Source organism: Balaenoptera musculus, chromosome 10 (assembly GCF_009873245.2).
Source record: "Balaenoptera musculus isolate JJ_BM4_2016_0621 chromosome 10, mBalMus1.pri.v3, whole genome shotgun sequence".
In the NCBI taxonomy this organism is placed as follows: Eukaryota; Metazoa; Chordata; class Mammalia; order Artiodactyla; family Balaenopteridae; genus Balaenoptera; species Balaenoptera musculus.
The window spans coordinates 22,707,119-22,720,488 of record NC_045794.1 but is presented as its reverse complement, the minus strand read 5'-3'; the positions used below and the strand labels follow the sequence as shown (position 1 = coordinate 22,720,488).

Below are 13,370 nucleotides of genomic sequence, written 5' to 3'. Positions count from 1 at the left end.
AAGAGAAAGCTAAGGCTAGAATTCAGATTTTTAGGACTTGATATGCAGATACACTCAATTAGCAATGCTGGTTAAAATATGAAGAGCAATAAATAAAATGAAAAATCTAGACATAAATCTTAAGGGAAGAACTAAGAGCCCTTGGGATTTCATTACTGATAGAGTAATCTTGTTTTTGACAGGTCGTTCTGTTTTATTGGAACAACCACGAAAGTCAGGTTCCAAAGTCATTAGTCATATGCTTAGTAGCCATGGAGGAGAGATTTTTTTGCACGTCCTTAGCAGTTCTCGATCCATTCTAGAAGATCCGCCTTCAATTAGTGAAGGATGTGGAGGAAGAGTTACAGACTACCGGATTACAGTAAGACTCTAATATCTATAAATTTTGAGTCTGTCATTCAGCAAGTACATAGAGTACCTATTATATGCTAAGATCTGTGGCATTAAGAAGTTTAGAGAAGTTGGTTTTTTATTATTGTTTTAATTAGGTGAATTTCCTGCAGTACTTGCTCAAAAGAGCTGTTTATCACTATGTTGTCTTCCTTACATACTCAGTGTATGCTGAGAAGTATCTGAATAGCATTGACACACACTGGAATTATAGGAGAGAATGGAAGTTGATTCAAACTAATATTTTAGGTGGAATTTTATTTCTAGTAACTTAAGTGCCAAGCATAAACATTTGAAAGTTTGGATTCTGCTACTTTGAAAATAAATTTTTATAAATTTTTATAGTATTGAGAGGTGCATACAAGGAAATTTTATCTATTTTTGGTAGAAATTGTATTGTTCTGATTTGAATTTTTCACTCTTCCACCCCTCTTTGATATTTCATGGCTGTCTACTTTTTAAGGTGGTTATAAAAATTAAATGCGAATGATGTGTATGAATATACTTTGTAAACCACAAAGTGTTTTGTACTGTAATTGTTTTTGATTAGGCTTTTCATTTTTATTTTTACATAATTTTTTAAATAAGGAGAAAGCTAGTAAGTATTCATTGTAGAAAATTTAGAAAATGTAGATTCTTTTTATAAAAAAAGCAAAAACAAAGACTATTAATTACCTGTAATTCCATCATTCAAAGATAACCACTGTTAACATTTTGATGTTGTATTAAGGTAATTTTTAAGTAAGCAAAATGGTATTCTAATGTGATGAACTTATTCTTTTATCTGCATATAATAGAAAAGAGTTAAATTATAGGAGTGAAGAAAAATGAGTGTTTTTAAAAAGTGGAAAGAACCATGAATGTATTAATGTGTGAAGCTTTCTTCATCTCCATTGAATAAAGGCTGATAGGTTTCATGTTCAAAAAGCAGGGAAGAAATTAGTGTGTGGAGGGCGGGCTGTTAGAGAAAATGCTTTGTTGCATATCACAGGACAGAAGACCTCAGGGGAACAGACTGTTACATGTAATCCGTGCTGAAACATTAGAAAATAGTTTCTAATTTTATCTTATTTGGTTATCATTAGGATTTTGGTGAATTTATGAGGGAAAACAGATTAACTCCTTTTCTAGACCCCAGATATAAAATCGATGGAAATCTTGAGATCCCTTTGGAACGAGCAAAAGATCAGTTAGAAAAACACACCCGTTACTGGCCTATGATTATTTCACAGACCACCATCTTTAACATGCAAGCGGTAAGTGTTAAATAGTTTCAGTTTTTCTTCTAGATTAGTTATATATTCTTTACAAATAACATTTATCAAGCAAAGAATGAAATATAAGAGTTTGCTACAGTTAAAGAATTAGTAATAGAAAATGGAAGTGATGGTTATAGATTAGTTCTCCATGGTGATGTTTAAAATCAATTCAAGTACTGTCTAGATGCTTCGATACTTATTTTTCATGACAGATTTTCTTTTTCTTTCTTTCTTTTTTTTTTTTTTTTTAAATCTAACAGGTAGTTCCATTAGCCAGTGTTATTGTGAAAGAATCTTTGACAGAAGAAGATGTGTTAAACTGTCAAAAAACAATATACAACTTAGTTGATATGGAAAGAAAAAATGATCCTCTACCTATTTCCACAGTTGGTACAAGAGGAAAAGGCCCTAAAAGGTAGGGTTTTTTTTCTTTCTTTCTCGTATATCACATTTTCTAGATACTTACTGTTTTTTTGAGCTAACTTATTCCATATGTAAATTATATGTTTGGGGGTGTGTATATACACATACATATGATTAAGATGAAATGATATAGAATATAAAATAGCAGAATTAGATACATTATCACTTAGAATTGCACCGTTGGAAGAGAAAGGAAACCCATGTTTAATATTTCTTTTAACTTTATCAGTAACAAGTGACACTTGGATGTTATTTAAAGAGTATTTTGTAAGAACATTATTTTGAATCTTTACTTTAGAGATGAACAGTACCGTATCATGTGGAATGAATTAGAAACGCTTGTCAGAGCCCATATCAACAATTCGGAGAAACATCAAAGAGTCTTGGAATGTCTAATGGCATGTAGGAGCAAACCCCCAGAAGAAGAAGAACGAAAGAAACGAGGAAGAAAAAGGGAGGACAAAGAGGACAAGTCAGAGAAAGCAGTGAAAGATTATGAACAGGAGAAATCTTGGCAAGATTCAGAGAGGTGATTTGTTAATTAAATTAACATAGCACTGTGGTGCCTTTTGGCATATCCCATTCTACATGTAGCACATTTGAACATTCAGACCTTATTTATTAGTACTTCATTTAATATGTGTTTATTGTATTTTATAACTATTATTTTATCATTCTTCAAGTCTGGAAGGTCTTTCTTGGGCTTAAAGAGGTATGGTATTTTTTACTGTTGGGGCAAAGATAGTGTTTAATTTTTTTCCTAATTAACTTCTGAAAGTCATAATACATGATTTTTGGTATCAGTAGTTGCTTTTATGTGTTATGAACATCAAAGGCATAGTTTTATTTCTTTTATTCAGTGAATACTTATTAAATGCCCATGATGTGCCAGGCATTTGGCATACAATCCCTGCCCTGGAAGAATGGACAGTGTTGTGTAGAGGTAGGCAAGTAAATGAGCAACTTACAGCAAAGTGTGGAAGATGCTATTATAAAAATAGGCATAGGAAACCCTTGAAAGCATGAAAGATCATAGTCCTATTCTGAAAACCTTCCTCAATAGTACACTCTTTTCCTCAGTTCGTGATTTATATAGTGATGTCAGGGTTAAATTTGGAAAAAACCGTAAAATGTAATAAAGGTCTATAAATAAAAATATCATGACATAGTATCAGTAGTTGGCTTTATCTTCTACCTCCTTGCCAGAAATCAGGCAGAGAACCAGGTAACTATTACAATGGCAGTGTAGTCAGTCCTTAAAAACAGAACTTACTGTGGAAAATTTGAAACTTAATACAAGAGTAGAATAAAGAGTTACCTATTATCTACTTTTAAAAGTTAATCAATTCATGGCAGATCTCACTTCATATATATTCACATCCATTCCCCTCACCACTACCACCCTCCACCTCCCCCACCTGAATATTTTGAAGCTAATTCTGGAAAGTGTATTATTTCATTCATAAATAAGTAGGACACTTTTATGAAGAGGTTCACTTCTTCCTTAGTGCTGCTGAGTTTCTGAAACAGAATTGTCTTGCTTTAAGAAGAGGGGGGAAAGACTATTCTCATTCAAATCCCACTGATCTTCAAGTATATGAAATTCAAAATAAGCTTGGAGTTAAGTTCCTAACTTAAGGAACATAAGTACATTTCCACAGTACATAAACTAGGGAACAAATGCTAGTAGATTTCTTAATCTTATTTGTAATTTGAAATAGTATTTTGTCTATATCTTTAGAAATTAAAATTGTGAAGTATCTTCCAAAGATCACATTATTTGTTTTTTTTTTGAATTTTATTTTATTTATTTTTTATACAGCAGGTTCTTATTAGTTACCTATTTTATACATATTAGTGTATATATGTCAATTCCAATCTCCCAATTCATCACACCACCAACACCCCCTGCCACTTTCCCCACTTGGTGTCCATACATTTGTTCTCTGCATCTGTGTCTCAATTTCTGCCCTGCAAACCGGTTCATCTGTACCATTTTTCTAGGTTCCACATATATGCATTAATATACAATATTTGTTTTTCTCTTTCTGACTTACTTCACTCTGTATGACAGTCTCTAGATCCATCCATGTCTCTACAAATGACCCAATTTCGTTCCTTTTTATGGCTGAGTAATATTCCATTGTATATATGTACCACATCTTTATCCATTCCTCTGTCATTGGGCATTTAGGTTGCTTCCATGACCTGGCTATTGTAAATAGTGCTGTAATGAACATTGGGGTTCATGTGTCTTTTTGAATTATGGTTTTCTCTGGATATATGCCCAGTAGTGGGATTGCTGGATCGTATGGTAGTTCTATTTTCAGTTTTTTAAGGAACCTCCATACTGTTCTCCATAGTGGCTGTATCAATTTACTTTCCCACCAACAGTGCAAGAGGGTTCCCTTTTCTCCACACCCTCTCCAGCATTTGTTGTTTGTAGATTTTCTGATGATGCCCATTCTAACTGGTGTAAGGTGATACCTCATTGTGGTTTTGATTTGCATTTCTCTAATAATTAGTGATGTTGAGCAGCTTTTCATGTGCTTCTTGGCCATCTGTATGTCTTCTTTGGAGAAATGTCTATTTAGGTCTTCTGCCCATTTTTGGGTTGGGTTGTTTGTTTTTTTAATATTGAGCTGCATGAGCTGTTTATATATTTTGGAGATTAATCCTTTGTCCATTGATTCATTTGCAAATATTTTCTCCATTCTGAGGGTTGTCTTTTCATCTTGTTTGTAGTTTCCTTTGCTGTGCAAAAGCTTTTAAGTTTCATTAGGTCCCATTTGTTTATTTTTGTTTTTATTTCCATTACTCTAGGAGGTGGATCAAAAAAGATCTTGCTGTGATTTATGTCAAAGAGTGTTCTTCCTATGTTTTCCTTTAAGAGTTTTATAGTGTCTGGTCTTACATTTAAGTCTCTAATCCATTTTGAGTTTATTTTTGTGTATGGTGTTAGGGACTGTTCTAATTTCATTCTTTTACATGTAGCTGTCCAGTTTCCCCAGCACCACTTACTGAAGAGACTGTCTTTTCTCCATTGTATATCCTTGCCTCCTTTGTCATAGATTAGTTGACCATAGGTGCATGGGTTTATCTCTGGGCTTTCTATCCTGTTCCATTGATCTATATTTCTGTTTTTGTGCCAGTACCATATTGTCTTGATTACTGTAGCTTTGTAGTATAGTCTGAAGTCAGAGAGTCTGATTCCTCCAGCTCCGTTTTTTTCCCTCAAGACTGCTTTGACTATCCGGGGTCTTTTGTGTTTCCATACAAATTTTAAGATTTTTTGTTCTAGTTCTGTGAAAAATGCCATTGGTAATTTGATAAGCATTGCATTGAATCTGTAGATTGCTTTGGGTAGTATAGTCATTTTCACAATATTGATTCTTCCAATCCAAGAACATAGTATATCTCTCCATCTGTTTATGTCATCTTTAATTTCTTTCATCAGTGTCTTACAGTTTTCTGCATACAGGTCTTTTGTCTCCCTAGGTAGGTTTATTCCTAGGTATTTTATTCTTTTTGTTGCAACAGAGATCACATTATTTCTGACCTTTAAAATTTTACGTTTATAAATTCTTCTTCATTTTCTTTTATAATTTTAGCTCCATTTTACAGCTGATTACATTACTGAATTACTGCATTATAGGGAGGAGTAGGGAAACTTGTGTTTAAATTTGTTAAGTTCTCTTACCTGATTTTAAATTGAGGTATAGCTTCTGATTTGTTCCTAAGCTTATGTTGTGAGAGCCAGGTATCTTTTATTGATTGGTATGTAAAGTCTAGTTTAATTATTGAACCATTCAGATTTCTAAGAATTTAAACTTTTAAGTTTTTATTATTTGTCCCTCTGAAAGATTAAAAGGAATCTTAGAACGTGGAAAAGAAGAGTTGGCTGAAGCTGAGATTATCAAAGATTCACCTGATTCCCCAGAACCTCCAAATAAAAAGCCTCTTGTTGAGATGGATGAAACTCCACCAGTAGAAAAATCAAAAGGTAAGGTAGAACTGCGGTAACTATGTTTGTAAAAAGTTTTCCAGTTTAGTTCTCTTGTACAGTGTCCTTTTATGTTGTGTGTGAGGAAGAGCTACTCACTGCTCCTGATGTTGTTTAGGAGACCCTTTGTTCACAGCCTTGGAAAATATAGGCAGTAAATACATTTGTCAGCTTTTTTTTTTTTTTTTTTAATTTATTTTTGGCTGCGTTGGGTCTTCGTTGCTGTGCATGGGCTTTCTCTAGTTGCGGTGAGCGGGGGCCACTCTTCGTTGCAGTGCGTAGGCTTCTCATTGCGGTGGCTTCTCTTGTTGCGGAGCATGACCTCTAGGTGCGTGGGCCTCAGCAGTTGTGGCACGCAGGCTCAGCAGTTGTGGCTCCCGGTCTCTAGAGTGCAGGCTCAGTAGTTGTGGCACATGGGCTTAGTTGCTCCACGGCATGTGGGATCTTCCTGGACCAGGGCTCGAACCCGTGTCCCCTGCATTGGCAGGTGGATTCTTAACCACTGTGCCACCAGGGAAGTCCCATTTGTCAGCTTTAAAGGAAACATAGTGTCATAGCTTTATTAATGAAGCCTTTGGAAGATAAACACTTCTACTATAAAGTCTGTGGTTTAAGAAATTTTAATTACATAAACTTGAATCTGTGTGTGTTTCTAACACTATACTAAGTGCTAGGTTATGGAGGACAGACTCTTTTCTCTAAGCTGTTACTGAGCTTAGGGAAGGATCTAATATCCCCATTTACTGATAAATTTAAATGTCTTGTGAATGGGTTTCAGTAAAGGTATTACAAACAATATTTTTATTGTAATGCCTTTTATGTCTTAGTTATAGGCTGAAAAGCTGAATTTCCTCTTGAGGAATTCTAGCAGTCAAAGGTAGGATTTGGGTTTGGGAGTGCCTGAAATCACTGTAGGCCTTAGTTATCTTGAAGGTAAACTAAATTCAGTTCTTTCAGGGTAAATGGGAAATGGTATGACAAAGGACTGAGTTCTTACCACTGTGCCTTTACGTAAGACCTCAGAGCTGGTTACAATTATTGGCGGCTCATCCTAGGGAGAAGGTGGGATTGTTTGTTTTTTTATATACTACTGTTGTAGTATATATTGTAATACATGTTAATATTGTCCAGTTCACTGATTTCTTTGAAATTAGAGGTAAGGGCGATCTTATCATATTTGTCTTTCAGGCATTTGCCAGGGTACCTGGAAAATAATGGGATTTAAATAAATGTCTATTGGTAAATTATTCTATTACTCACATGCCACTGCTGATTACGATGAGGTTAATTTAGGTTTAATCTAAGCAATGCTTCAACACTGTTTGGAAAATAGAACTCTAAAAATTATTATTTATAGTAGCAAAAAGTTGCAAGCAACTGAAACATGAATTAGCAAGAGAATGACAAATGATGGTGTGTCCGTAGGGTGGAATTTATAAAGCCTCAGAATAACTATTTTCACAAATACCCACTCTTTCCTCTCACTAATGTATATCATTCAGATTTTAACTTAAATAAATACTTTTTCAGGAAAGACTTCCCTGAGGACCTCCTTTCACAATTAAGTCAGGTACTTCTTTGTGTTTCCATTGCATCCCATGATTAATACTATGGTAGCACTTAGAGTACTTCATTGACATTGCTGATTGATATGTTGCCTCTGCTATTCGGCTGAAACATTTCGAAGGCAGGGGCTTTTAAAAATTTACTGTTGTAAATTTTCACTACCACCCACTACAGTCCCTGGTTCATAGGAGAAGTTCAGTTATTATTTGTTAAATGAAAAAGTTAATGAATTAATTTATAATAAGTTAAATTTAAAATGCAGGTTACACAACCATATATACCATGATGTCCACTTTGTTTTAAAAGAAGTTTTTATACACATATGCACTAGAGCATGTCACTTAGATGAAATATCAGCTATAATTCAATTAAATAGATCCCTGAAGCTTTTCACCCTGGAAACACTATATAGAGTGGCCCATATGAGAAGCAACTTGATTGCAAATCACTGCCTGCCCTTGTAACTTTCCAGTCAAGACTGGTACTTGCAACTTGTTTGTTTCTTCTTTCATTCTATTTTACAACCTAAGTCATATGTCTCTTCTGATCAGCAATTTGATATGGGTCTTTTATTGTACCTCAGTTTCATCTGCTTTGGAAAATAACTTCCTAGGACTCTCCAAAGTGAATTTTGTGCTTGCTGTGTAGTCTGCATGGAAGGTTGGGCTATTCCAAACATGCCCTATAGATTTGGTGAAAATCTGTTCACCTCTCTTTGTGTAATGCAATAATAGAAAAACCAAAATGTAATTTTATTGCTATAGATTGGCATTAAAAAAAATATGTATAGTTGTTAGAGCAGTAGTATTATGGTTGATTTCCCCTCTTTATATGTCTTGCTGTTTTCTACATTTTATCTAATGACTATGTATTAGTTTTAGAATAAGAAAAAATGTTTTAATTTTGTTAAGTTATTATGGAAAATTTATATGCAGTAATATAAACTCTCTCTGGTGCACAGTCTGTGAGTTTAGACCATGTATACAGTTGTGTAACAGCCACTACCACAGTCGGATATAGAACAGTTCTGCTCGTCCTACACTGCCCTACCCCCAATCCCTCATAACCATTGATGTGTCTTTTTCCCCCTATGATTGTGCCTTTCTCAGACTGTCATATAAATAAAATCATAGAGTGTGCTGCCTTTTGAGGTTGGCTTATTTCATAGAACATAATGCATTTGTGATTCATCTGCGTTGTGTGTTTATCATTAGGTTTTTTTTTTATTATTATTCCATTGTATATGACTGACTTTATTAGAAAGTGCCAACTCATTTTTCCAAGTGGCTGTACATGTGCATTCCCACCAGGAGTTAGTGAGAGTTCTGGTTGTTCTGCACCCTTGACAGCACTTGGTATTGTCACGATTTTTTTTCTCTTCTAATAAGTATGTAGTAGTATTTCCTTGTGGTTTTAATTTATATTTTCTCTCACGACTTTGATGGCGAGCATCATTTCATTTGCTTATTTGCCAGCTGTATGTCTTCTTTGATGAAGGTCCATTCAGATATTTTGCTCATTTTTAAATTGGTTGTTTGGGGGGTTTTTATTGTTGAATTTTGAGAATTTTTAATTTATTCTGGGTACAAATCTTATGTTGGATATGTGATTTGCAAATGTTTTCTCCAAGTCTGTGGATTGTCCCTCTCCTGAGAGCGACTTTTGCAGAGCAGAAGTTTCTAATTTTGATGAAGTTCAATATATAAATTTTTTTCTTTTATGATATGCTTTTGGTGTTATATGTGAGAAATCTTTGCTAACCCAAAGTCACAAAGATTTATTTCTATGTTTTCTTTTAGGAGTGCTATAATTTTATTTATCTATCTATCTATTTATTTATTTATTTTTGAAGTATAGTTTATTTATATTTATTTATATTGAAGTATAGTTGATGTACAATATTATATGTTACAGATGTGCAGTTCACAATTTTTAAATGTTATGCTCCATTTATAGTTATTATAAAATATTAGCTGTATTCCCAGTGTTGTACAGTATATCCTTGTAGCTAATTTTATGCATAATAGTTTATACCTCTTAACCCCCTCCCCCCTTCCCTCCTCCCACTGGTAACCCTCCCCCCTTTCTTCTCCCCACTGGTAATTACTAGTTTGTTTTCTATATCTGTGAGTCTGCTTCTTTTTTGTTATATTCACTGGTTTGTTGTATTTTTGAGATTCCACATATAAGTGATATACAGTATTTGTCTTTCTGTCTGACTTCTTTCACTTAGCATAATACCCTCCAAGTCCACCTATGTTGTTGCAAATGGCAAAATTTCATTCCTTTTTGTGGCTGGGTAGTCTCCCATTGTATGTATGTCTATATATGTATACATACATATACGCACACACAGACACAGGCACACACACACACACTACATCTTCTTTATTCATCTGTTGATGGACACTTAGGTTGCTTCCATATTTTGACAATTGTAAATAATGTTGCTATGAACATTGGGGTGCATGTATCTTTTTTAATTAGTGTTTTTGGGGTTTTTTTTGGATATATACCCAGGAGTGGAATTGCTGGGTCATATGGTAGTTCTATTTTTAGTTTTTTGAGAAACCTCCGTACTGTTTTCCACAGTGGATGCACCAATTTACATTCCCACCAACAGTGCACAAGGGTTCCCTTTTCTCCATATCCTTGCTAGCGTTTGTTATCTGTGTTCTTTTTGACAGTAGCCATTCTCACAGGTGTGAGGTGATATCTCACTGTGGTTTGGATTTTCATTTCCCTGATTATTACTGATTTGAGTATCTTTTCATGTGCCTGTTGACCATCTGCATTTCCTCTTTGGAAAAATGCCTATTCGGGTCTTTTGCCAATTTTTAAATTAAGTTGTTTGTTTGTTTGCTTGTTTTGATGTTGAGTTGTAAGAGCTGTTTATATATTTTGGATATTAACTCCTTATCAGTCATATCATTTGCAAATATTTTATCCCATTTAGTAGGTTGTGATTTTGTTTTGTTGATGGTTTCCTTTGCTGTGCAAAAACTTCTAAGTTTAATTAGGTTCCATTTGTTTATTTTTGCTTTAGGAAACAGATCAGAAAAAAATAATTGCTATGATTTATGTCAAAGAGTATTCTGCCTATGTTTTCCTCTAGGAGTTTTATGGTTAATGGTCTTACATTTAGGTCTTTAATCCATTTTGAGTTTATTTTTGTATATGGTGTTAGAGAATGTTTTCTGCCATTTCTATTGTGTAGAAAAGAGTTAACTATAGCAGGCCTGAGACTATTATCATTAGAAAAGCCTGCTTTCAAGTTTGGCCCTTGGCTGACATCTGGGAATATGGCTTTTGAAACATTCCCCAAATGATGAAGTTATTTTGCCTTATATCTGAACTGAACACCTGCTTTCCTTCTGGGAGTCTGGAATTTTGGTAGTTGTAGTTAGGCAGGGAATGCCTACATGACCAGCCCCCAGAAAAACCTGGAACTCCAGTCTGGAGTCTTAAATGTTCTTTTCTGGCAGAAATATTGTACATACATCACTGCATTTTTGCTGCTGGAGGGAGTATGCACTCTTGTGTAAACCCTCATGGGAGGGAGAGAGCATGGAAAGCCTGCAAATTGATTTCTCTAGTCTTTGACTACTGTGTCTTTTCCCCACACTGGTTTGGCTATGTGTCCTTACTGTGCTGTTGTAATGATTCCTAGCTGTGACTGTAACTTTATGTTTAGTCATTTGAGTCCTTCCAGCAAATCACTGAACCTCTAGTAGGTGGTCTTGGGGACCCCTAAACACATACAAACTTTAGAATAAAGGGAAGATGGTATTGCTTAAATTATATAAAGTGAACAATAGACTAAGGGGTAAATTTGTTAAGTTTGTAAATTTTGAAGTAATGAATTATTCTACCTTTGTTCTCTTTCAAATGTTACACCAGGGCCAGTGTCCTTATTATCCTTATGGAGTAATAGAATCAATACTGCCAATTCCAGAAAACATCAGGAGTTTGCTGGACGTTTGAACTCTGTTAATAACAGAGCTGAGTTATATCAACATCTTAAAGAGGAAAATGGGTTTGTATTCATTACTGTAGAAATTAGTTTTATTAATTGCCTTATAGTAAGTTTAAAAAAATAAACACTGCTTGTTTGTTGTGTTCAGCAATTTTTTTATTACTTATAATAACTTTAACTACTTATAATATTATGGACTCATACGTGTTACTTATGAAGAGAAAAAAAATTACCTTCTTTGATTCTTGGTACTTGTAAAAGACCTGATATTATTGATTGTAACCATGAATGTTCATTAAACATCATAGAGGGAAAAATTGTAGAGAAAACGTAGTATGCAACATTGACTCTTGTATAAAATAACAGGGAGAAAATATTTTCCTAGTAAGTAATATGGTATTAGGAATATTGATTTTAATTGAATAAATCTAAAATCTAAAAATAATTGAAGATTTATTAGAATAAATCTAAAATAATTTAAATGGTTATTTTAACCTTTTTTGGAAGAAATTCTCTTAAAAGTGTATTGATAAAGGAATTTCTTTAGTGGAAAAGGAAATAAATCCTTATCAAAATGGAAGAGATTTTTTTCCTTAGTTTGCTTGGAGCAGTATAGTGAAAAACACCAGTGGCCTTTGAAATAAAACCTTGGGGAAGTCATGTAGTCTCTCTGGGCCTGCCTCAATTTTCACTCATTTGCAAAATGAGGAAGTTAAACTAACCAGGGGGAACCCTAACTTTAGTCATTTTCTAAAGTGCTTACATGCTTCTGTTCTATGAATATATTAAATTTTAATTTCATTTAAAAGTTAGATAAGGAGAAAAAATATTGGTAGTTAATGAATGTTTTATTTTACCAACTCATTTTTTTCCTCCTATTTTTCAGAATGGAGACAACAGAAAATGGAAAAGCCAGCCGGCAGTGAAGAGTGACTTGAGCAACTGAATTTAGTATATTGCATAAATATTTTGGATGGAATTTGATATAAGAACTTTTACAGCAAGATTGTATAGTTATGTTGCCTGGACTGGTTTTTACATTTTTAAAATATTTCAACTAACTTTATCTTTTTTGTATTAATTGTAAAATTGGCACATATGTCAGAAATATACATTTGTCCTCCCAAATTAAACAAATTTATTTTATGGTAAAGGGTGTTCCCTCTGGAAATGTTTTTAAAAAAATTCTTAGGCTTCTCTTTGCCAAATAAAACTCTTAAAATATCTGAAATGCAAAATATCAGAGTATTCCTTTAGGAAAAAGATAATATTCATATAATGGCTGACAATTTTGAGAAATTTTTAAGAAATTTTAACAGAATTTGGGTGAGATTTACGTTTAATATAAAATATTGCCTATGAACCTGCAGCATATGCAGTGCTTTTCCAAAAAATAATGTTTTTTGTTTGTTTATTTTGTATTTTAATTTAAGTTGTTTTGTGTGTGTGTTGCCTACTAAAAGCAGAGTTTTCAGGTAGTTGGGGTAAATTTATGTTTACCCATATTGGATGATGTTATATATACTTTTTATGCTAAAAACTTATTGTTCATTAACTTTTCATGTTGAAAGAGAAGCATGAAGGAGATTGCTTCGCAGACTTGGAAGAAAGAAAAGTTACTGTGTTACTTGTTTTAATCCCAGAAAAGAATCTTGGTCTCCTTATCTCTCAGAAATGTCATGGTTATATGGTGTATATTTGGTGAGTCTTCTTCCTGTGCTGCTTCTGGAAGCTTATAACATGTTGCAAGAAA

At 33.8% G+C, this 13,370-nt stretch overlaps 1 protein-coding gene across 3 annotated transcripts in view; it reads left to right on the top strand.

Moving 5' to 3' along the window:
• Positions 1-12,844, top strand: part of INTS13 (integrator complex subunit 13) — a 32,994-nt gene extending 20,150 nt beyond the window's left edge. Inside the window, exons 11-17 of one of the 3 annotated variants that reach the window (XM_036867422.1) lie at positions 183-361; positions 1,476-1,646; positions 1,910-2,064; positions 2,371-2,601; positions 5,936-6,075; positions 11,542-11,677; positions 12,504-12,844. In XM_036867422.1, the coding sequence (XP_036723317.1) occupies positions 183-361; positions 1,476-1,646; positions 1,910-2,064; positions 2,371-2,601; positions 5,936-6,075; positions 11,542-11,677; positions 12,504-12,543 (1,052 nt within the window). In that variant the 3' untranslated portion in view covers positions 12,544-12,844. The remainder of the gene's footprint in view (positions 1-182; positions 362-1,475; positions 1,647-1,909; positions 2,065-2,370; positions 2,602-5,935; positions 6,076-11,541; positions 11,678-12,503) is intronic. The other 2 variants (XM_036867421.1, XM_036867423.1) reach the window with 2 other exon arrangements.
• The last annotated feature ends 526 nt before the right edge of the window (positions 12,845-13,370 follow it).